Source organism: Drosophila elegans, unplaced genomic scaffold, assembly GCF_018152505.1.
Source record: "Drosophila elegans isolate 14027-0461.03 unplaced genomic scaffold, ASM1815250v1 contig_476, whole genome shotgun sequence".
In the NCBI taxonomy this organism is placed as follows: domain Eukaryota; kingdom Metazoa; phylum Arthropoda; class Insecta; order Diptera; family Drosophilidae; genus Drosophila; species Drosophila elegans.
The window spans coordinates 12,125,748-12,150,886 of NW_024545863.1; the positions used below are offsets into that span (position 1 = coordinate 12,125,748).

The following is a 25,139-nucleotide window of genomic DNA, read 5'->3' on the forward strand; positions in this document are numbered from 1 at the left end:
TATTTCTTTTGGTGGTCCTTTTTTTCCATTTCCCAAAAAATAGGCCATAAGAAAATGCGCCCTTGGCCAAAACGAGAGCCAGAAATCAACTTCCGTTGTGCAGCGGAAGTGAAATGTGAAATTTGAAATTTATTATTGGCAATGCAAAGAGACCCGGAGGAGAAACACAAAAAAAATCAGAAGGCGGTGGGCGCAGGGCCCAACAATATTTATGTTATTAAACTGAAATCAATGTGCAATATCCGCTGGCGAGTCAATAAATTCAGTTAGTAGAGTTCAAACTGATTGGCACGAAATCATTTTGGGGCAGAGCAATTTTTTCGACGTCCCTTCCAATTTATTTCATTGCCATTGATTTGTTTTTGCTTCTTTGTACCTGTCGGACTTTTGGGAAACGTCATTTTAATTAAACTATAGCGACCAATCTTGCGTTTAAATAAAATCAAAATTGATTTACGATTTTGTAAATTGTTTGGTTATTTCCAGTAAGCAATTTAACATATAGATTAGACATTTTATCTATTATTTTTAGAAACCGTTTTGTTATCAACGATTAACAAATTCAGCGGAAAATCGACAAAGCTTTATTGGTTTTAAACATACACGGATTAAAAATCTCTACCTACCTATATTAAATAAAGTAAATCACTGCATTAGAGTTATATTTCTAAACAATATCTATTTTCTTTTTTTTCCCCTTACAGCACATATTAAGGAAACATTAAGCAATAACATAAAACTGCAGCCAATTTGATTGCTACTCTGGCCTCGATCATTTCGAAGCTAGCTGCTTAGCTTCGGCGTTGCTTCGTCTTAAGACTTTTACTTCTATCCAAACGAGTACCGCAAAATCAGTCAAGCTGGCGTCGTTCAAGCAGAAAAATAACAATAATACTATAAGCAATTATAATAATAATATAATGTGGAGTAGTACTATATCGCCAACCAACTCTAAGAAACTATTGATCGGTAGCACACGAAGCGTTGATTATGTCGGTGATAGTGCAAGGACAACAGCAGGCAACAACAAATCAGGAGCAGCAGCAGGAGCCAAAGGATCAAAAGCCAAAGCCACCGCCATTGCAGCCACAGCCACAGTCGCAGCAGCAGCGAACACAACAAAGATCTCAATTGAAATGGAGCTTCATATACAGAATAAGTGCATTTCGGCATAGCGCATCACTCTGGAGGGTGGTGCGGAGCCGCCATGGCTGCAGGGCCCCCTTAAAGCCGCATTTTTGGGGGCTACTGGCGTCGGCAAAACAAGCATATTACAGGTGAGTTCTAACACAAGGCCAATACCTGAAGATATTTGCCCGACTCTCGGTCCCGAAAGTCAATGGCATAGGTTTTTCTTTTTACTAGTTTAAAAAAAGTAGATCATTTTCATTTATTTTATTTTGCTTTTGACCAATTGATTTGAGTGTACCTTTGTACAAAACAATGATTTGTTTGTGTCGACCTTATTTTTATACCCAAACAGAACGTATTACAATTTCAGTTAGAATGTATGTATTTAAATTAAATCCGTTCGTCCGTAAATATGGTTTCAATGCTCCAATGGTCCTGCCAAAGTTTACTTCCTTTATTTTTAGTAAGAAACATATTTCTTGCTATTATTTATGTAATGCAATTGTCTTTTTTAAAACACCATCTGAAATTTCTTGAACAAGTTGAACAAATTTAACATATAACATAAGGAACACGCCAGGAAACCGAAAGAAAATATTCTTCAGACCCCAGGAGGTTTTTTCTGAGTGTACACAAGCGAGTTGATTTGGCTACTGTGCATTTCATGCAGTTCAAAAGATCCAAATTTAGATCACTTACCTGGCTGATAAGCTGTTATCGCCTCCACATGTTCAAGGCCTCGGTGGCGCAGTTGGCAGCGCGTAAGTCTCATAATCTTAAGGTCTTGAGTTCAAGCCTCACCCGGGGCATCAATTTTTTTTGGTCGCTCAATAATTTATTTCTACTACTCCTACTACTCTGCCGGAATCCTACTTAACTTCACGAATGTATCATAAGATTTACTATAAAATCCTATTTAAATCTCAGCACATGTTTAAATAAATTCGTGTACTTTTAAAAGATCAAAGTGCATCCATTGGACATGGCTACTTAATTGATGTAATCAATACGGAATCCCCAATGATAATTTAAATGTTGGTTAAGTGCAATTTTGTAATGCAATTAAAATTAATGACTGTAATAACCATTAGTCCAATCCGATCCAATCATCAGCAACATAGAAAAGGTCCTTGTTGCCGATTCGCATTAATTAATTTTTCAATAATAAATTGCATTTTCAATTAACACAATTCCTGATTAAAAGTTTCCCCAATACAAACAAAACGGTAGATCCAGTGGGATGATGGAACGATGCAGAGATGCAAACGCTGCACTTTTCATGCTCCAACTTGGCTTTAAATTATTAATGGGCATCGGGCGACCCCGATGAAAGCTAAAAAGTTGAGCGGCAAACTTTTTAATAGACCAGTCCCATGCCAGCAGCTGGCTCTCATCGCCGATGTTTAGCGCATCAGCCACCTATGCAGCCACCTCCAGCCAGGACCCACATCCCTCCTCTCCTCCACACTCTTTTCCCAGATCTGCTAATTGCATTTGTGTGCGTGTGGGAGCGTCGTTAATTTGATTTGCGCTTCGCATCGTATCTTTTGTGGTTTATCTTTTGTAATTAGACAATGGCAAGGCACACAGCTAAAATGCCTCACATGCGTTTACCGGGGGTGCCTGCCTCAGCGTTAGGGTATATCAACAATGTGGGTGACTATGGCACTGGAACACTTTATTGGAATTTGTTAACATAAAGAGACCAAAATTAATAAGAGTCTGGAAAATCACTGTAATTCTCACGAATTTAAAAATCTTTAATAGGTATAAGTTCACCAAATTGTATATGTTTAAAGTGGGTATGCGGATACGTACAAAGATAGTACAATAAAACTATAAAAATAAGTATCTTTCCAATCAGAATTTAAATATAATTTAAAAGGTCATGAGTTATAATTTCCCTCTTAAAGTGGAATTTTCTACACAAATCTTAGAAATTTAAAATTTCTTGTTAAGCTAAAAAGAAAATATGCATTAATTTCATAATCAAACAACATTTACAAGTTTAATTTAAATGCGCCAATAAAAAAAATTTAGCAATTTAATTCCGGCAAAGTAAAATGTATATGTTTTCTGCATACAATGTTAAGAATGGAGCACTGAACTTTAACCTCTTCTACTTTTTTTTTATATATTTAAAATACACAGTAGTTAATAAAACTTAGATAAACAAAATCATTAAACTATATGGGAGAATGCAGTGATTTATACATTATATAAAAGAAAAAAGTAAACATTAAAGTTATGACCCAAGATGATGAAAGCTACCTAATGCCCGGAATTTTCGTACACAAAATTTGTCACATAAAACATAAAATATGACAATTTATTGCTCAGCCTGCAGCTGCTTTATCGTCGAAGCAACGGAAATTGTTTGCAAATAGAGTATAAGCCTCGGGATGGAAAATGCTTCATTTTCCGCAACCTCATCCTCCAGCCCCCCACCTTTCACCTCTCGCTCGGCAAATTCAATTAACTGCAGTTGGCAGTTGCGAGTTGGCCGCTTTGCCATTTGCTTTCCCGCTGCGCTCTCCATTATTTTCCATACATTTGTTTGTGTGTGCTTTGCAGCTGCGTTTAATTTCCACCAACCTAAGCGCATGCTTGTGCGCTGGCTTTTAGGACCGCTTTTCCACGGCCCCTCATCCTTTGCTAAGCCCAGCTGTCCAACTTCCGCCATTTGACTCGCGCCATCGTTCTTTTTTCGTTTCCCGTTGGCCGCCTTTTATTGTGTGTAATGCGCGATTTGTGCATTTTTATGGCGTTTTAAGCACTGCAAAATCAATTACGTCCTGTTTAATGGCTGTTGGCGGTCAAGCCATGGGATCTCGTCTATGGGTGGTCATTCGCAAGAGGTTAAAGCTCGAACATTTCCCAAATTATTATTGCTGCGTTAATGTAATAGGCGTGTAAACGAAGAGTGCGAAATCAAATTACATAATGGCTATAACAGGTTAAAGCAAATCGGTTGTTACAATAACTACAATAAAAAGATGTAACAAAAACATCGCATATTTTTAGTACTGCGATAAACACAATAAACATGTTTCATAGCTCAAATTTATTTAAATCAAATTTTCTATAACTTGCACCAAACAGAGTAGAAATAACTTTTAGATTATATTTTAAATAGTTCAAACAAAATAATGGCCACAAGCACGTCAAAACGCCATAGATCGATATTTTCCAAAAAAAAAAATATATTGGCTTGCCTATATTGGGTGCAGAAGAAATTCATATATGTTTATTTAAATAACAGATATTTTTTGTGCACGAAAAACAATGTTTAGATTAAAAGAACAACCTTTTCATTAATATTAGTTAAGAGTTGTTGAACATTGGTTAATTTAAAGAACTTACCTCGAGGTCCAAGTAAATAAAATTTGAATGGTACATTAATTTCAATTTGTGGTGCCAACACTTGCCAACACTTTTTTTATGTTTCACAAAATATTGTTATGAATTCATATCTACCAAGTGAAACATATTTTAAGTAAAAAAAACTCATCGCTCACTTCTGACGAGAAAAACAATTTCAACTACACCTGTTGTCGTAGTGAATGCGAAATTTCACATGACTTCTATCTTGACTTAACTTTATTCCGTTTCGTCGCTGCCGACCAAAAATGTTCCCATAAACTGTGCTAATTCCAGCAAATAAAAGGAAGATATAAAACGTAGTGCATCATAGCAATAAAGAATACGCAATGAATATCTATTTGGGTAAATTTGGAAAAGCTGCTCGGATCCCCGGCGTGTTTATTTATGCGACGGATAATGTCCTGCACTTTATGGGGCAGCAAAAAGCATAAAGAGGCGCAAAGCCGGCCACGACAACGGCAGCAACTCGGAGAAAGTAGGACAGAGAAAGGAGCGCAGAGAAAGGAGAACGGTGCTCGAAACTGTAAACGGGAAACAGGACCTGCAGACCGCGTCGGGCTACGAGAGACCATCAATGTCATTTCTTATTCAATTACCAGTTCAATAAAAATAAAACTCAATGATATGCGGAGCGGGGACATAAAAGCGATGAGATGTGAATCGATGTCATGCCAAGCGCTGCGATCTGACCCCTTTAGCACGTCCTCTTTCTCCTTGGGGAAAGTGCTTGTGTGTGCAGCGTATAATTTTAGAAAGTCTGCGCTAAAGTCATTCCCGCTTTTAGGCCAACCATCGGTGACGACTTGCTATCTGACCACTTCCGCTTCCGGTGGTTGGCCTCGTTGGTTCCTTTTTGGCGCTCGGTAATTGAATGGTAGTGCGCATAAATTGCATCTGATTTCATTGCATTGACAACAATGGCCGTGCTGATTGGCAGAATAGAATTTGCATTTATATTAGACTAGCGCTGGATCGTGGGAACGAACGCTTTTCACTGAGAGAATAAATCATATAATTTCATCAGTTTGAGAGTTTCTTAGAATGTTTTGCATTTTAAAAGCGAATCTATAAAAGAATTATATATTTCAAAAATATTAATTTTAAATATTCGAGGAGAACAATCTAACAATCGATGAAAATTCAAGAAACACAGAAGTTTTTTTCTTGATACATCTTAAAACCAATAATGATTACGCATTTAAAACGTTTCTATATTCAATAGCTGTGTAAATATTTTGAAACCAGCCTATTTCGAACTCGACTAGTTAAACTGGCTGAATGACTGAATTTTTTTCACTGTGTGAATACAATCAGGGATATGGTAAATTGGCAATCTAGTCGATGGCTTCTTGGACAGACAAGACATCACTTTAAAACGCAATCAGGCGTTAAATATCCTTTGAGCCTGTCACTCATTCAGCTCATGCATTGATACCCGCTGCGGGGCCCCACATCCAACCGGTCACAGTCAAAATCTTCGCCCAATCCGCCCCGTTTCCCGCCTTTCATTATCATTTTTCTTTTTTTTTACAAACTGTATTTTATATCTGCGTCGGCCTTGGCTTTATTTTTAGGACGCTTGCCGTTGACTGCGATTCGCTCGGGCAACTTCGTCTTCTTGGTCCCGGACCCCAGAGTAAAGACCCAATAAGAGACTCAAAGCAGCTCGGCAGCTCAAAGGGCTGCGGGTTAATGGGGTCATTTCGACCACGGCACAGAGTGGAATCCAAAAAAGACCCGCGTGTGCGTTATGAGCTTTGGATTAGAGTTATGGCTCGTTACCGAGACTTAAAAGAGCTAGTGAAGCGCAGCATTAGGGATCTACAAATTTATTAACAAATTAAAGTGAAAGCCCCCGCTTTTATTTTATTTATTTAAAAGAAATTGGATTTTATTAAAAGATTATCATACAGTTTTGAGAAAATTAGAGAGTCGCTAATAAAAGTAATGTATTTTTGGAATTTATACCATTATAAAACTTGTTATATTTCAATGGGGTTATGGTATTACTTGAATTGATTTAAAATTCAATTTGTCTGAACTCTAACAAAAAAATATTAACAAATTAAAGAGAAGTTAAGGGTTACGAAGAGTTGATTGAAAAGTGCTTAGATTTTATTGAATATTTTTTTAATCAGTTGCCATCCAAAATTAGTCTATAGTTCTCATTAGCTTATCTAATAAACTTTTAGAAATCTTTTATAGTTTATGTTAAATAACCAGAGCCATATTTCTTTTAGAATTCTCTTTTACCAATCCTACACTCCGCTACATATATACATAGCTCATATTAACATTACCCAGCGACTGGTGTGCTTTTAGTACTTTATTTGATTACACGACCAGGGAGAAAATAAAAACCATAGCATACATTTAAGCGCTTACAATTTTAATAAGCTAAAAATGTCCATGAAATATGTGTGGCTGTTTTTGTGAGATTTAGCCGGCCAAAGGACCTCATGCCAAAGCTCAGAGCGCATATTTAAAATGTTTGTTCGACATGGAAAATAGAAAAAAAGAAGACCAAGCTGTGTGTAAAAGAAACTGAAAAAATAAAAGCTCTGTTTGCTTTTGGCCAAGGTTTTTATGGGGCCAAATGATTTGATGATGGAAAATACATACAATATGCAATATTTTACAATCATAACAATATTTAATTTCGGCATATATGATGCAACTGACACTGTTTTTTCATGCTTATTTGCAGCAATTTTTCTACCACGACTTTCCCAGTGCTCATCAGACGACAACACATCGCAAGATTTATAAAAACTGTCTGGTCTGCGACACCTGGATACGTGAGCTGATGGTACTGGACGTTCCGCCCCAGGTGAGTAAGCACCTGCCACTTGGCAGGCCCGAGCCCGCAATAAATCCATCCCAGCCACAGTCCTTGCCACATTTTCCAACTTTTCCGTAATTTAGTTAAAAGTTTTCCTACTGTCAGTGCGCGGCCATACTAAGGAATTTTGTGAAATTATGTACAAACTATTTTTTATGCAATTTTCCAGTGAATTTCATAGTGCTGATATCTTTAAAAATTCTCCCTATCTCTGCCCACTGGCCATAATAAATTGCTAAATAATCTAAATTGCCTCACAGATCCACAGCCCTAACCAGTTACAATCTGCCGCCCCCCCGCCTTCGTCCAGCATAAATATAAATATAAATATTAGCCTGAAGACAGTTTAAGTCCTCTTGCGATGTTTTCTTGTTACAGAGCCTGCTGTCGGTGCTGTCTAGACTCAAACTGGTACCTTCTGCACTTTCATTACGGGCTGAACAGTTTTTCCCCCCATATTTTACATTTTCCACCCCAGCAGACGGGCATCGTTCGTTTAGGAGTTTCTAATGCAGTCATAAAAGAACACTGTTTTTATTTTTTAAATATTATTTAATACAATTTTAACCATTTATTTGAAATTTGATTTAAAATGAAGACTAGATCTAATTGCTGCCATTAAGACTAGTTGGCAATTCTCTGTGTTGTGTACTGTTTTAAAAATTATAAGTAGTTGTCAGTAAAACGATTCAACTCTTTTTAAGCTTAAAGTGTAAAAAACTTTGGCATGCCGAAGTATTCCTTTTTGTTTTTAATAATCATCGCACCAGAAGCGCCTCGAGCAACAGTTTACAGCAACGCAGAAAACGAGCGACCACAACACCAAATGGCGCAACTCCTGATGTTGCCTCGGGAAAACTTTCTGGTTACATATTTTTGGTTTTTGGAATTTTTGCATAACACTTTAAGCACAAAAAGAATGTTTAACGAATTGGCTGCATAACTTTTAAGTCTAAACAGTCGATTTAATTTTCTATTGAAAGAAACTTGAAAATAAAGAAAGTATATAAGCATTTTAAAAATTAAAACTTATCATTGAAGCATACACGTAACAAAAAACAAATATGATACAAAAATTTATTTTGAGAATGTTAATTAAAAATGTTCCATTTACAATACACTTTAGCTGTATATATACATTTTCATAGATTGAATATTTCAGCAAGCCTCCATTCTTTACCGCCCATCTCTGTAAAAATATTGTTTGACTAGCACGGACTGTTGACTTTATTAAGGCCTCGTTGGGCCCATAAAAGTGGTGGCCAGAATACATTTTTAAATTGCCAGTTAAAAGTATTCAGGTAAATGGCAGTCAACGTCAACAGTTTACGATGCCAGTTGAACGCGTAGTTGGATATTATCAATATTTAACTACTTTGGTGCAGCCAAATTGTCCCAGAACTACAATATTTCCCAATTATGGCTGGTCGTAAAATTTGGCCCTCTGACCGACTATCCGTTTATCTTGTGAGTCCAGTTCACTATTTAAAGAGTGGACTGAGAACTTAGGCAATTATGAGTAGTTTTGTCAGACCACAAATCACAAACTGACACCGAAAATGTTGAAAGAGATTCCTCAACCAAGCCAGCACTGTCTTACATCTCACTATTCGGACCACCGCTTTTTGTCTTTGGGTCTGCCACGTTTAACTGCCATAAAATATTTAAGGGAACATACACTGAACAAGGCCAGTTGCTGTTTGGTTTTTCCTCCTGGCCTTCTTAGATATTCAAAGCTTGAATTGCCCAGTAAAGAGAGGATTTTTTGTCTTACTATAGAGTAAAATACTATTGGAAAGCACTACCCTCACAAAAAGCATTTAATATCGCTAAACATTAATAAAAGATCCTTGACGGAATGATAGTATAGCTCTGCACAAACAAGGCTATATCTTTAAGCCAGTCCTACATAGATTAAAACAACTGCATCGTTTGTTCCATGGATGAATAGATGTGGAGCAGACGTTGATCTAGCAAATCGAGAACTAGGCCAAGTGTGTGCCTAGCCGGATTGACAAAGTCGCCAAAGGATGCGGATAAAGGACAACTTCTATGGCGACGGCATGGATATCCAAGCCAGCACCAACCTCAACCGCACGAATAGGTACGGCAGGAGGAATACCAAATGGCCAGCGGACCAAACGAGTTGACAGGCAACAAAAAGCAGTTGGCAGTCGGGCAGGCAGCCAACCACATCCATTGTCATATTAACTACGTGCTGGGCGACCCGTACCGCCCCCGTTCTCGACAGCGCCACCTCTCAATGCCTTTCAACTTATTCATGTCCATTTTGGCGTGAATTTGTTTTCGAGTACAGCCTCGCCTCTCTCTCTCGCCCCCCATTTTATTATGCTCTTTGTTGTCCGTTCATTGTGCTGACCGAATGGCTGACTGTTGTCTAAAACCGGGCCAACAGGGTTTTTTTTTTTATTTTGGTTTGGCGACTGGGGCTCTCAGGTTGGTAACGCTGTCGCCTGTTTATTGTGGTGAATTTTTCATCGTCAAGTGCACTGGCTGGCAGTCATAACTCAAAGTCCACCTTAATGGTTTCCACTTGTACAAACAGCATTTATTTTCCAACAGATTTTCGCTCATATACACATATAAACCGGGGGAAAAGCGGGTACAGATGTTTTTTGAGGTGTGTGGGTGTGTGTGTGTGTGTGTGTGTGTGAGTGAGTGTGTGCGAACAGGAGGCCATTTAGTTGGCCATTGTTTTCTCAAAGTGAGCGACGCTCCTTTAAGCCACTTGAAATGACAATACGATGGGCTGGACTCAATGAACCGGACTAACATGCCTACGAACTTCGGAATCGGGAATCTTCAGAAATATCACAATTGCCCATTTATTTTTAGAATCCTCCCAAACAGAAATGTATCTTTTTTACATGGCTAACTTTTAAAACATTAAAGGCCTACATATTTTAAGTTTCCGATGCAAAACAGTGAACGGAATCGATTTCCATAACAAAACTACAATGAGAAAAACAACCTCATCTAAAGAAAGAAACTGGTTTAAAAAATTTGTTCTATTTAATTAAAATACAATCACCAATTTTCTTTGATCTAAAATACTTTCTCTGTTTAATTGATTTATTTTAAAATAGAAATAATTTGATAAACTATTAAATGCGCTTTTAATGATATTCAAATCGGACGCTATGAACGATCGAGTAATTGAGCTGAAAATCACCATAGTTTCAATGTTTTTAAATATATACGCAAAAAAATCAAAATTTTAATGTTTTCAAGAATGTTTCATTTTTGCAAAAGCCGAAAGGGTATATGAACTTCTGTAGCAATGAAATATTTCAAATTAATATTATTGTTAAACTGAGCTGTAATGTTTAACAAATAAAAAAAAAATAACTAGAAAAAAATCGTACATTTTATGAAAGTATATATTTTAACACAAAAGACTGTACCAATGGTATAAAACCTATTAACACTGTGAACTGTAAAGTGTATAAGCCAGCTTATTTACGTTATTGATCCACCAAGGGCGAAAGTAAAATAATTAATTAAACTTGATGCCCTAGATGCTCTCGTTGAAAAAATCCAGGCAGTTCGCCAGACAGACTTCAAGAGTTCAGCTCATTAGCTCGATACCGTCCAAAGCCCTCATGTGTCCCATCCATCTTGGCTCGAAGCCAAGGCGCCAACAATGCACCAATTACAACAATTACAACCGGGCCAGAAGACATCGAGAATCTTGGCTAAGGAGCTGCTCGCATTTGATGCCAGCTCGCAGCCCGTTAATTAACAGAGCAACAATAATCACAACAGAGAGCCGGGAAGCGCAAATTAAATGAAATTTAATCAAAAACGTAAATCTAGCTAAGTTACTGCCCGACGGGAGTGGCGTCGACTGTCTGCCAGGCGGAATGACACAATACCCAAACACAAGCAGCCAGGGACGGGGGCGGGGGCGGGGGCAAAAGACGTCTTAAAGGGGATGATGGGGCAACCGGAGGGCTGGAGAACTCACAAGCCAAAGAACTGAAGAAACGGAGGACCGGACGCAAAGGCGCCAAGGAATGCGGACCCTTGAGCTGTCCACCCGTGCACGGGGTCAGGAGTTGAGGGGGTGCTAACCAAGGGGGTGCGAATAGTGCTGGCAACTTATGCCTTTTAAAAAGTAGCTAAATTACGGTTTTTACAATCTCTTATTATTTGTTATTTAAAATTTGAGACTGGAAAGCAACTTTAAAGCAAATATATAGATGTAGCCAGTAAACATTGTTTTGGCGAATAAATAAATAAATAACTAAATAATATCCTTTATACTTAAGATGGTTCAAGCCAACGTATTGAATATACCTCCCTTAAAGTCCAATTATTCAGAAATTTTGTTAATATCCTATTTTTAACTTCCGGGAAATAAATTAGCACGACCATTTCAAAGGTTTTTAATCCTCTTATAATTTCTGTTTCGACAGTGTTTTTATTTGTACCATATATTAATCAACCGAATTGTGCTCTTCAAATAAGCATATCAGTAAAAAATCGGGAAAACCGTGATGACATAATATATGGACAGCTTCGTAGTGACTTGAATACTTGTTTACCGACCCATTTCAGAACGTTAAACATATTATAAATACAAATATAGATACAATTTGTACACCCTTTTTTATTCTTTTTGTAAACAATCTATTTTTGGCTTTATACAATAAATAAATAGGAACATTTTTAAAAAAGTTACTGCATTCGGTAATTGGAAATAAGAGCAAGGAAATGCAGCGCACCTTTACTTTCTACATTAGAATGGCCTTACAAAATAATCGATTAGGTGACTTTAAAATTCTGTTTTTAAAATCCTTTCGAAAAAAGTGGAAAATAACCATTACAAGATAGCAGCTAAGCAGTCAACTCTAAATTTTACTCCAAAATGTCTCGACTCTTCTTCTTGTCTAGGCGGCCTTTGACTTTTGTTTGCGCCCAAAATGCTGCGACGTAAATTTAATTATAACGTTTACTTACTGTCTCGCTGTGGGCAGCACGCTTTCTTTCCATCTTCCTTTCTGCTCATTAGGGCCCGGAGTGGGAAAACTGTGGCCACCTGCCTGTGGTGGAAAATTGCCTGCTGATTTGCCTTTTGACGCGTCTGTGCTCAAAAAGATCTGCTCGGGGATTGATTTATGGCTCTGCGGCAAAAGAAAATCTCTTAAAGTAATCAACAATAAGTGCACTGAAGAAGAATATTGCCGACATTTGTCTTTGGGATGGTTTGGTTTTCGGCTGTTTATACCCTTCTTGTTTAGTTCAGATACTTTGAAGGAGGTGTCATCTACGAAAACGTAAAGTGTAAGAGGCTGAGGCTTACCTAAAAACAATTTCACAAATTAAGTAAATTATAAAACAGAAGTTTTCTCCCGCCCTTTGAAATGGTAAATGTTGTTGCTCAATAAATTCATACAAATTGTATTTTAAAATTAAGGCTTAAGAACTGTAAGAAACTATTGAATCGAAGCCTTTGATTCACAGGCAACATTGCGTATCATTGTTAAGTTTAATGCCAATGCAAGTATATTGACCCTACAATGGTCAAACAACGTAGTAAATCCAAAAATTTTGTACTCTATTTTAAATATAACAATATTAAAATGTAATACATTTTTCATTTAACAATTTTGGATTTGATTTTAGTATTTGAAAATATATTTTACACCTAACCCATATTTAACTTACAATAAATGTATTTAAATCAAATAGTAACTGTTTTAAATCTAATATTTTCCATATTAAGTAAAATATTATTATATGCGTTGTATTTAATATTATGTATTATTTAATTTATATATCTAATTAAAATTTTTAATACATAAGGCAATTTTATGTATTATTCCATTTTGTTATAAGCGTAAAATACATTTTTACTTCTTTTTCCTTGTCTTTTACATTAATGAATTTGAAACCTTTCTTAATCAAAAAGCCTTTTTTTTTGGGAAAAGCAGTGTACCGCTAAAAAGCGTAGTAAAACCAAATTTAATATTTAATTTAAATAGTGAATATCAGGGATTAATCTTGCCTTTCTTTCCTTTCTCAATTTATTTGATATAAACTGGAATAATTTCCTTAAGACTTTAAAAACACTGGCTTTCAAATTTAAAGCGATAAAATCCTCCAAAGATTAAACGTTGATTTTCCGGTGCAGATGGACTCTCTGATTAAAAAAATGCCTGCTGATTTATTTAAACTTTGTCGAGATCTAGCGTCTATATAAGGAAACCTATCCTTATTACATGTATGGGAAAGTTGAAGCATGAACCATTTCTAGTGAAATAAGCTATCGATGAGAGAAATCGGTTAAGCAGAACTGGGGATAAAAAATATAATTGGCATGAAAACAGGTGAAAAACGTTATTTACACTTAAAAAACGAATGGCACCATACAAAAAATTGTGAGTGTAACATTTTTAATCAGGGAGTCCATCTGCACCGGAAAATCAAGGTTTGATCTCTGAAGGATTTCATCGATTTAAATTTGTAAACCAGTGAAATATGCAAAAAAACACCTATCATTCTCGTCACAGATTCTATTGCTCTCAAAGAACATAGAACATAGAATGTATTTTAATTGGAACGGCTGCTTTTTATTATTTTCTTTGTGTGTTCTGCGTTGTTGGCTTGGCAACACATTTAACTGCACTAATTGAGCAACAATTATTTACTGACAACGCTCGCCGCAACCGCAGTAAATGCATCATTATGTTGAAGTGTAACTGCTGGGGTTTACGGTCATTGTGGGAGAAGCTCTGTTCTTTAAATATCAACTGTGACAACAGTTTCAGTGGCATTTAATAAATGTGGAATGTGAAACATTCCGTTCGCAAGAAGGCGGGTGAATAAATGAATCCCATTACGGATGCAGCAGTAAGCTCGAGCAAATAATGCGACTGCTGCGGGCAGTAAAGATTGCTGAAGCCGCAAGAGTGGTCAACTAAGTCCTAAACAAATAAGATAAGGCGAAGGCAAATGAAATTCTCAGCTACAGTTGAACTAGCTCTAGCCAACTTTTATGTGACTTGAAATAAAGTGGGCGAATTAATGACGGAACTTTGGGCAAATTTGGCTCCGTAAAATGAACTTTGATATTCAACTGCTACACTTTTTGGTAACTCACAGACACATTTTAATTTTTCGGTGTCAGGAAATGTCAGTAAAAACAAACTGGAGACTTTTACTCGATTTTTAAAAAATTATCCAGATGATTTACCATGACCATTGATATCTAAATATTATTTTGTATTCAAATTTTCACATCCAAATAGATGATAAGTGCAGGGCTCTAGTACTTATGTCATATATCTGCGCATTGTGAGCCGCTATTAAATGCCATAAACTCTTTTCCGTTTTCATATTTGCTTTTCATACGCGTGCTTGCTTGCCTGTTTGTTTGGGCAAATATGCTGATGAAAAACAAACACACGACCAATTGGCATGGCAATCCCGCCAGAAGCGATTTCCGGCTGACAACTTCGCTGAATGGAACAACGGACATCCGCTGGGGCTGCGAACGGTGCACGCCTATGTCTTGGTCTACGACATGGGCAATTTGGAAACATTTCAGGTGGGTGTGGGTGTGGGTGAGGTTGTTGTTGGTGATGCCGTCAAACCAAAAACCCAGTGAATGTGGAGCTTTTCGATTGCCTAATGACACCGATTCGATTTCAGTACTGCCGCTCGATGAGAGATCAAATCTTGGACAGTTTCAGTCATCGTGATTTTAGCATAATTGTGGTCGGCAATAAATTTGACAATGTGACTGAGGCGCAGGCCAACTCGCAGGTGAGTGCAAAAACATTTAATTTCAAATTAAATTAATTCAATTCAATTCAATAAACAAAGGGTACTAACTAGCTTTATATAATATAAATATGTAACTGTGAATAGTATTGACTGTATCTACGTTTTTTTAATGGCAACCGTATGGTCTTATTTTATGTACAACAAATATTACTAACTGTACAAATAAATAAATCTGATAGGTGTCTTAATTTAATTAAAAAATCTTAATAATTATTAATTGTTTTATGAAAACCAATGTGTAGAAAATAAACATATATTTTAAAAAATGAATGTTGCAGTCAAAGCTATCTTGCCTTAAAAGAGTTTATGAAGTTTAACACATCCATATCGACCCAATACTTTAAAGGGTTGGCTATGAACCCGAAATTTAAACCCTCTGCAAGGGCATCGAAACAATAGCCCGTTTGAGCCAAAAAACGAGCAGCTCTCCTATTCACAGTCCGCAGTTATTAGTTTTCAGCAGGCTTTCACTCAATATTGAATCCTTTCCATTATCGCACACCCACACGCTCATAGGAGCTCAAGGATATTTCCACGCTGGTGCGCAAACATTGGCGCTGCGGCTATGTCGAGTGCTCGGCGCAGTGAGTAATTCATATGAATATCTGTCGAGAGATTTGTGTAACCGGGTGTTTCTTGTGTGGACTCTTCGGCAGATACAACTACAAAATCGGCGACGTGTTCCGCGAGCTGATGGGATGCACCAGCACGGGAGGAGGCGGCGGTGCCGGCGGAGGCGTGGCCGGGGTCGGTGGCCTGGTTGGCACTGAGTACTCACAATCAACTAGGAATAAAGGACGCTGTACAATACTTTAGCAAATGTTGCATAAGTTTTTTAAGCAAACGCTCTGATCTGGCGCATTACAACCGAGTGAATTCGTTACGAGCAGCACATGCTTCCACTGGGGCAAGGTGGCGTATACGCAATCTCCAAGGAGGACACACAAAGATGACATTGTTGCCCCTTGCTGATGCAACGCTGGCTGCTGCATATTTTAACATATATTTTTTTAGTGGACACACTCCGCATTCCCGAATCCCCACCACCTCAGCTCCTTTTGTTTGCCGTTATTATAGCATTTTTCTGGCTGCTTTTATGGGCGCTTTTTGCTGTGCTCATTTGAATGGCAATGGGACCGGCTGACTGGCTGACTGCCGGACGGAGGATACATTTGGCCAGCAGCATCGACGTCTGGGTGCGACTCCGGATTCTTGCTGACAGCTTTTGTGCGTCGCATTTGCAATTCAATGCCAGCGAGCTGGCAGGAATTGCAGTTGCCATGAATATGCAGCGATATCCGCAAAGTGCAGCAACAAATGTCGGCGAAAAGTTTGATTTCTTTATGGTTATTATTATCGTTGTGGCTATTATTTCAGTCGTGGAACGTAAATAGGCAATTAATCCCACCATAATTTACAATACATTTTATGTACGAACGAATAACCTTGTTATCGAAACAAACCAAAGTCGTATAAGTACTCGCATAAGTATTAGTAGTTAACCTTAGCTATACACATATATTTAAACATACTTTAACGTTGTGATCATTTCAAGAATTAGTTCTTAAGGCCACAAACAAAACGTCAGTTAATGTCAAGTAAAGTCAAGTCTCCGAAACTGAATTACAAGAAATTCTTAATATTAGGACAAGGTACGATTAAGAGCAGTTTAATAAATAGCCTTAAGTATTTGGGAAAACGACCGAAGGCGGTAAAATCAAAGAGTTACAATCATGCCACCAAACTCCTCATAATTATCTGTTGCACATCCGTGAAAATGTACGTCCTCCAAAAATGTAATTGTAATTAAATACAATTCGAGGCTCTCCATATGGCACTCAATAATCGCATCATTCCAAAAGGATTCCAACATCTTCATGATTTTGTTAATTTAAATTTTGAAAAATAAAAATCACTTTTGTCGTGAGGGAGCCGTGATCAAGAAGCCTTAAGAACCCAGAAGCAAATATTTCATAGTAAACCTTAGACTAAATTAAGATTACAACTTGATTGAAGCGCACAAAAAACGACGATTGTGTTATTATGGCATACTCGAAATTATTAGATCATAGGTTAAAGGTCATAGCAACGTTTGTGCATCGTATTGTAGTGATGACAAACTGATCATCTAGTTAGGTAGTGTGTCACTATACTGCTATATCTGCTGGACATTGCCAACTTAATTATATTCAGTGCTGATCCACGTAACACATACATACCATGCCGATCTCTTTCTTTACCTCAACAACAAAAACAACTCAAACTACTCAAAAGAAAAGCAATCAAGGCTGACTTTGTACATAGAGATTTCAAAGGAAGAACTTTGCGAAAAGCTATGGAAACCGACTTTTACAGCAATATAAGTAAGCTCTAACTGATATTCAAGGTAGATAACTGGGCGCACTGCCAAAAATTGGTTCCACTCCCAGTTGAGTGTTCGGCTAAGATTATATGAATAGTTAAGGTAACGCATAATGAATACGAAACAATTTTTTGAAATTATTTCAAGGATAACCAATGCAAAATCGATAATAATGCAAAAGCAAATAAACCATTATTGTTATAATTAAAATTATTAAATAAATATTTGCCGGCTTTGATAAAGGACATATACCATAAAAAGATAAATAACAATTAAATAGCAGCTTAAATTGCTTACTTGTTAAACTGATTCAAACCGGAAATTTTCCAGCATTCGCATCTGTCACCGAACTGATCCCAACTTGAGAAATGTGTTCATAACATGTCACTTTCCAAACTGAAATAACCCATTATACACTTGCAATAAACTCTTGGCAAGTAAGCAACAGAAAAGCCCTAAAATCGACATATTTATATGGAACATACATACCTATACACATATATAAATGTAACGATAATTGTACGAGTTTGGTTCAAGTTATTGTCTTTGATTTCCAACATTTAAGGATTCGTCAAAATGGCTGTTAATTTTTGGAAAATAAAAATGCTAACGCAAAACAGTTGAAGGGTATTAAACAACAGATAAATAAACGCAACAAAGACAATTGTTGAATTATTTATATTTAAGCAACGCGTTGCCTGCGACAGTTAAAACAAGAGGAGAAATTAGGTGTAGCAACTTAACAATTAAAGTCTACAAATTAAAATATGTATTACCGAATCAAATGCTTCAGCCGCTTGTTGTTTGTTCAAACCATTCAAACGTAATTAATTTTAAGTGAAAGCCGCTACGTTTAGATAAGTATTACAAAAGTGCTAAGAGCGCTCATGATCTCTGTTATTTTTTTTATAATAAAAGGCATGACGCAAATGCAAAGTAGAAACAAATTGTTAATTGGACAGGAGCTAACCACAGAGTAGCAAGAAAAACGCACCGAAACTAAATGTTAAGCAATTGAATATAGATGTCGGCCGGAAACGGAAGCAAACAAATTGTACTTAGTGTAGAATGCACTGCGGGCATGAATACAATGGTGAATATTCGACGACAAACCGTTAGCCAAGTAGAGAACGTTTTTGGAAAATGCGTAAGCAAACGTAAATAAAAACAAAATAAAGTGATATATAAAATTGATTAATTTGTACAATTAATTATTATGTTATAGGTACTACATTTGAATTCAGCGATGGAAGAATGGTTTGTTCTACAGATAAATAAAAAATAATAATGTTTTTAAATACATTTTGATTATTAGCTTGATAATTTCCTTAACTATATTTGTTTTGGCATTGCTTATTAACGAGAGAGTTTATCTTGTGGAAGTACTACTGCATGCATGTAGACTTTTAATAAATAGAAAACGGTTTCTGGAAAACTTTTTAGTGATACTACAATATGAAAACAGTTCAACAAATACAATAAATTTGCTCGACGCTCTTTTACAACTTTCTATTGCCATTTCTGAGCTTAAACTCACAATAATAAAATACTTTTGAAAAGTTGTTTTCAGAAATGTAAACATTTATAAGCAATTTCATCGGCCTTACAAATATGGCATTTGCTTCAAGGCAAGTCTAGCGATTAGTCACAACCATTATCTCTGTTAGCAATTAGAAAAAAATTCCATTTCTGTTTTTGAAATTTTTATTTTAGTTCTTATCGCCTACGACTAAAAACAAACTTTCCTATCGATTGGGCTGCATAGGTAGAAACAAACTAAGACAAACAATTTAGTATCGTAGGTCATCAACTTAGTCTAACGACTGTTTTTGGAGTACATCTTTATATATATGTATGTGTAAAGTCCTAACATTAAGTCTTAAAAAAAAGGACATTTTGTTGTTGGTAATTTGCGACACGCAAGAGTTTAAAAGGTGAACGTAATACAAACATATCGAATCTAGAGTTACGCATTAAATGAATCTTCGCCGTATCCGGGCCGAGGTCAGCGAATGCGGCATAGCCAGGTGAGGGACAACCGGTAGAGCGGTAGAGATGACTTACAAGCGAAATGCTAACTGATGACTGAACTTGGCGCCCATCAAACGGGTGTCCAAGCAAGTGGCATGTGTGGCCTGGTCTATCACTGATGCGGCTCGCTGGAGCTGCTGAAGGTGCGGCTGCGACTCAGGCGTCTGGCCCGCTCTGCCAGCACCGCCTGCTCGCTGCGTCCGTCCGACAGATGGGGTGGTAGTTGCAGGATGTCATGCAGCTGGCTTTTTAGCTGCTTCGTCTGCGGACGCTGCTCTGGCTGAGCGGAAAGCATCTGCTTAAGCAACTCGTACTGCCGCGGATGATCGATGCCGAAATTCTTCGGGTACTGGCCGTCCCGAAGGTTACGCAGCGTCTTGATGCGCTCCATTTCGGTGCTGAAGTACACGTGCAGTTCGAAGAAGATCAGGCCCAGCGAGTAAATGTCCACCTTGTAGTCGTAGTGATGGCCAAGAAGTTGCTCCGGCGACATATACAAGTGGGTTCCCACCTGCTGGGTGTGCCGTGCACAGGAGGGCAGGCCGCTTTGGTCCCCGCACTTGGCCACCAGGTTGGGAATATCCGCCATGTCGGTAACCAGTCCGAAGTCACCAATCTTGATCTGCCCGTCCTGCGAAAAGAATATGTTGCTCGGCTTGAGGTCCCGATGAATCAGGCCCTTCAGATGCACATAGTCCACGGCGTCCACAATCTGATGGAAGATGTCAGCAATGTGGGCAGATCTGGCCTCCGAACGATTGTCCCTTAGCCAGTCGCGCAGACTCTCTTTGCGGCACAGTTGCATCTGGATGTAGAGGTACACTTTGCTGGGCCTGGCCACCGTTCCGTTTTGCATCGTAGCACTCGGTGGCGTCGGATGGCTGCCGTTGTTGTTGTTGTTGTGGTTCTGGGCCAGCGCCAGGGTGAGGGGCTTCCTTCGAACTTTATTATCATCATCCGTACCTTCACTGCCATCGCTTTTAGGGCGTACAGATTCGATTTGAAAGGAGTTGGACACCAACTGGTGCTGTGAGTAGTTAATGTTCTTTAGGTCGAACGACGCCGAATGGATGTCGATGGACACAGAGCTGCGATGGTGCCTCTTGTCTTCCTGCACCTCTACGTTCTCATCATCGTCCTCGTCATCGTCATCATCATCATCATCATCGTCCTCTCCTGCCCTCAAAGCTGCCGACTGTGATTCGCTGCGGAACTCAATGAGCGAATCGTCCTCATCGTCGTCATACTCCTCCCTGATGTTCCGAAGTGATGAGTCGCCGTGTCCGTGAAAATCATGGCTGCAGGCCGTGCTATTAGCCGCATCCGAGACCCAGGACATGAGCTGCTGTTGGCGTTTCTCCTGCAACTGCTCCGCCAACGAGGGCATAGTACTTTCGTCCGGCGTCTCTATCTGAATAGAGGTGGACAGCTCGTGGGCGAGCAGCTTGCGATCCTCTTCTTCCTGCCAACCAGTTGGCGGAGTTTCGGTCCAGGACTGTTCGACAAACCAGAATATGATAATCAGATAATCTTTATAAGAGTATAAAATATATAAAATAAAACAATAACCAAACTTAGGTACTTACGTGGAAGTAGCGTACGATGTTGTGATGCTCGCAACTGGCCAATGTGCGAGCCTCGCGCAGGACTCGCTGCCTGGAAGACTCCTTATTGGGCAACGTAATGCGCTTAATGGCGTACCGGTTCTCATCTAGCTTGTTCTTGGCCTCAAACACCACACCGAAGCCACCACGACCGAGGCACTGCATCAGCTCGAAGTCCGACTGGAAGCGCGATGTGTAATGCTCGCCTGAGTGCGTTGTAGACTCCGAAATGGTGCGCTGGTTTACGCCGCCGGATGGGAAGCTAAAACGATTTCCGGGACGCTGCATAGGCACCACGGGACCCAGGAGAGCCTGTGTGGATGCTTCGGTGGCCTCGATGGCCGTTTGTACTGGCACATGGCGTTCAATGACCAGATACTCTCGCTCCACTCGTTGGTTTCGCTGTCCCATGAAGATGTTAAGGATTACTGCCGAGGTGAATGCGATGACCACGATTTCCTTCCACCAGAACCACAGCGAGAGTATGACCACCTTCACGGGAGCATCGATGTCGTCCAAACTAAAGCCCAGGTCGCTGTTGATGCTATTGTTGCTAGAGCTGACCGTTCCCTCGGATGTGGCGTTGCTGGGTGGCGCAGGTGCTTCGATCGCGGCGACGCCACCAGGAGAACTTTGTGTGCCGCACTCCGATGGACCATCCAGATCTCCGGTGGTGTACAAGTAAAAACCGTTGCCATTCACAAACTCCGAGGCATTCAATACGGACTGCGCTGCCACGGCGAAATTCTGGTCATCATAAGGCACCAGTTCTCCTGCTTGGGCACCCGTTCCCTCACCAATCAGCTCGGGCTGATCTTCATCTTTTCGAAAGATGACCAATGAGTTGCTGCTGGCCGCTATTGGCTTCCAGGGGATCCTGGGCATCAGGCTGGTGTCCCCCGTGAGCTGCTGATAGACCTTCGTCTGGTCCATAATCTCCTGACGTAGACGGATGGACTCTTGGATATACAACTGTTTATCGTACATGCCCAAGTAGATTGACGGTGCGCTCTGCGGGTTAATGGGCAGCTCCCTGTCCTCCTGGTTTTGGTCCTGGTCCCACAGCCACTGGGCGGAGCTAAACAAATCAATAGGCTTCAGTTCGTCTGCGGCATCGGTGTTCCAGGCACTCACAATTGGGTGATCGAACTAGGAAAAAAATAAAACATATAATAAAGAGTATAAATATAGTCCAATTCCTGGCACCCACCTTGTACTTCCATAGCATGGTCTGTGGATCACTCTTGCTAAAGGCGCATATAATGCCCTCGGGCACCACCACCTTAATGTCCACGTCCAGGACGGCCAGCTCCAGCTCATCGCGCGCCTGCAGCTGGCACTCGGAAGGTCGAACCAGGTCCAGCTCATGCTGACCCACGCTAAAGTTCCAACGCTCCATCCCGGTGCGGGATTCCACAGCCCGGACCGTTTGCGTCTGGCGACGCACCACGATCACGTCATCAAGGAGCGTATCATGGCCCACAACGTAGCCGTCCTTGTCCCTGAGCTGGTCGCTATCCTCCTGCTGATCCTCTTCATCGGGTTCCCTGATTGTGTCATCAATGGCCAGTCCATCCTCCGTGGAGTTCACACAGCCATTTAGAGAGCACTCATATAGTAGTTGGCCTGTGCGAACGGAAACGCCGTAGGACCGAGTCTCTTTGCCCCCGGATATCACCAGATCGTCGCTGAACTTGGCACTCGAGCTGAGCAGGTGCTCCGCCGTGATCGGAATGGGATCGATGGAGTCGCCGTCGAACTTGTAAATGCCGCCGCTCAGTGAGGGAATCATACGCACGAACTGGCCATTGTTGGTCAGCTCGAGGCGGTGGATGCTGGACGAGATCAGCGGCCCGGGACCGGTAGGTACGCTCCAGCGTAGTTTTCCGGACTTGGCGATGTCCAGGGCGCTCAGTCGTCCGTCCAGTGTGGTTATGTAAAGGAGTCTGCGGCGAATGTGAAAAACAAAATAAGTAAAAGTAAATAAGCAAGTTACCAACTAAAGGAAATTTGCCCTTAACAACAAATGGGTTGCAGAACTGTTTAATTTATTCTAAAAATGGTTCACCTTTTCTCCTGAACATAAAATGGATAGGTTTTTCTAAACCATTTTTTATATAAGTCAAATTTGGCGACATATTTTTTTTTGCAGCCAAATTATTATTATTATAACAACCAACACTTTCCGATTTCGCAACCAAAAATAATACGAATTAGAAAAACGTTTAAATTATTTAAAAAACAAAAATTTTCAATTTTAACCCACGTGGGAATCATTTTTTCAGAATTGGTTGAGCTAAATAACGCAGGTTAAAAGTGTAAATAAGTTTATTAAAAAGATTCGTCAATGTGCGACTTCAAGTTCAATCAAAATGTTTTTAAAATTATATTTGTTTTTAAAAAAAATAATATAAATCCTTCAAAACCCTACCCTTTCATTTTAGTATCAAGAAGTTATTTTTTTGTGTTGTCCCTGAATTTTATCAGTGTCTGTGACGAATTTCGTCATTTGCTGCAAGGATAAAGGCAACTGGGTGAAAGGGTCACACTGCTCACACTCAGCTGACTTGTAATAGGGGGTGTGAGAGGGACGAACTCAGCTGTTAACCGCGTCAAAAAAAATCAAAATGCAACAGGTGTCAGTTGGCCCCTCTTGATTTCCCCTATCGCCATCTCTGTCTCGCCCACCGAAGAGCCGAAAATGGCGCCCTCGAAAGAAGGGGATAAAGAAAACGGGGGAAGAATGATGAAATTCGACAAACGCGAAGAAAGCAAAACAAGCAGCGAAACCCGTTACGATTGGCGTGCATAAATAAACATATCTCGACTGTCTCTCACAAACAAATAAAATCAGTTAACAGTTTTGCAAATGACTCACCGCATGCTTGATAAGCGCGTCCACTGATTATGGGGGCTTTAAAGTTGGCTAACGGTCCAACCAAGTGGGATCATACTACCAGATTTGTGGGGGAACTTCGAGTTGAAGGGAATAAGTGTTCAGTGGCTCCCTTAACTCCCTGTTTAAGCTGGGTAAATAGGCACTTCTCGAATATTTTAGTGAAAAACTAACAGGATATTTAACTCAATGGGATCATATTTGTCAGATCCGTTGGGACTTTGAGTTGAGCACGAACTATATTCATAATACTAACACCGTTCTCTTCCAATTCGTAGTTTTAAGCACTTTTCGAGTGGTTTTTAATATTTGTTTTTAATATTTGCCTAGCTGCTGTCGCACTGCGTTATGGCGAATGTTCGAGAACATATAAAACACCAGAATGCAAACAAAAGGGTCACACACATAACGCACTATGCTGCTTCTTCTTGTAACATTCAAAATATTTCAATTTCCCTGCCGATGTTTTGATCCAAGTACCTACCTCCGTCCGATCCGGCGTTCTTCCTGATCCACGCAGTGCGCGATTGCAGGGCGATTGGGTAATCCCGCCGTTTGGATATCCGAATCAGCGTTTAAGTTCCCCGCTCTCACCTGGACGGGATCTAGGGCCGCCAAGCCCGCCATGGTGAGCGCTATTAGCTGCAGGAGGCTCAGGTTCCGGCGACGCTGCCTGAAGATGCCATCCAGGTCGTCCTGCATGCCCATCGTACGCGCATATACACGTAATCCTTATCTAGGGCCGATCGGGGGCTCGCGGCACGGGAATGCAAGTCTTTAATTGGCTCGAACGGTGACGTGTTGACGCGACTTTTGGGGGTCGGTGGGTGGAACAGCGGCGGCAGTGGCTCCCGGCAAGGTCGGCGCACATCTCCGCATCACTCTAGTACGCGCCCGCAGCAATGAAATGCAATTCGACTATATAATTGCTCTTAAATCGGCCAATTTCTGGTTGTTTTCCTACAGATCCGTTTTGGCCGCAACACGCTGCTGATGTGCAGTGTGACCGTTTTTTGGGTGCCATTAAATAACATTGATGACACCACATCTATCTTTATTTCGTCATTGATAAAAATA

At 39.7% G+C, this 25,139-nt stretch overlaps 2 protein-coding genes and 1 non-coding gene across 4 annotated transcripts in view; 2 read left to right on the forward strand and 1 right to left on the reverse strand.

Moving 5' to 3' along the window:
- The window catches only part of LOC108137460 (ras-like protein family member 10B), a 42,455-nt gene extending 24,082 nt beyond the window's left edge, over window positions 1-18,373 (forward strand). Inside the window, 6 exon segments of the mRNA XM_017259164.2 lie at window positions 705-1,277; window positions 7,223-7,345; window positions 14,817-14,930; window positions 15,035-15,148; window positions 15,686-15,753; window positions 15,826-18,373. Of these exon segments, the coding sequence (XP_017114653.1) occupies window positions 921-1,277; window positions 7,223-7,345; window positions 14,817-14,930; window positions 15,035-15,148; window positions 15,686-15,753; window positions 15,826-15,985 (936 nt within the window). The 5' untranslated portion in view covers window positions 705-920 and the 3' untranslated portion in view covers window positions 15,986-18,373.
- Trnam-cau lies at window positions 1,868-1,940 on the forward strand. Its single transcript has one exon. It is a non-coding gene; the product is annotated as a tRNA-Met (tRNA).
- An 844-nt stretch (window positions 18,374-19,217) lies between the features above and the next one.
- On the reverse strand, window positions 19,218-25,075 carry LOC108137458 (eukaryotic translation initiation factor 2-alpha kinase). 2 transcript variants are annotated; one of them, XM_017259161.2, is made up of 4 exons: window positions 24,547-25,075; window positions 22,377-23,112; window positions 21,149-22,315; window positions 19,218-21,057 (listed from the first exon to the last, which is right to left on the reverse strand). In XM_017259161.2, exons 1-4 carry the CDS (start codon window positions 24,768-24,770, stop codon window positions 19,675-19,677), a joined length of 3,510 nt encoding a protein of 1,169 aa, XP_017114650.1. In that variant the 5' UTR covers window positions 24,771-25,075; the 3' UTR covers window positions 19,218-19,674. The 2 variants fall into 2 exon arrangements, with proteins under 2 accessions (XP_017114650.1, XP_017114651.1); XM_017259162.2 differs by lacking the exon at window positions 24,547-25,075 and adding an exon at window positions 24,045-24,231.
- Window positions 25,076-25,139: the final 64 nt, after the last annotated feature.

What these genes read in the sequence shown, in the direction of transcription:
- LOC108137458 (XM_017259161.2), bottom strand. Translation starts at nt 24,770, where the DNA reads ATGGGCATGCAGGACGACCTGGATGGCATCTTCAGGCAGCGTCGCCGG. An exon ending in GAACGCCGGATCGGACGGAG is followed by an intron (nt 23,113 to 24,546) that starts GTAGGTACTTGG and finishes CATTCGCCGCAG; the next exon opens with ACTCCTTTACATAACCACAC. An exon ending in ACATCGTACGCTACTTCCAC is followed by an intron (nt 21,058 to 21,148) that starts GTAAGTACCTAA and finishes TTTGTCGAACAG; the next exon opens with TCCTGGACCGAAACTCCGCC.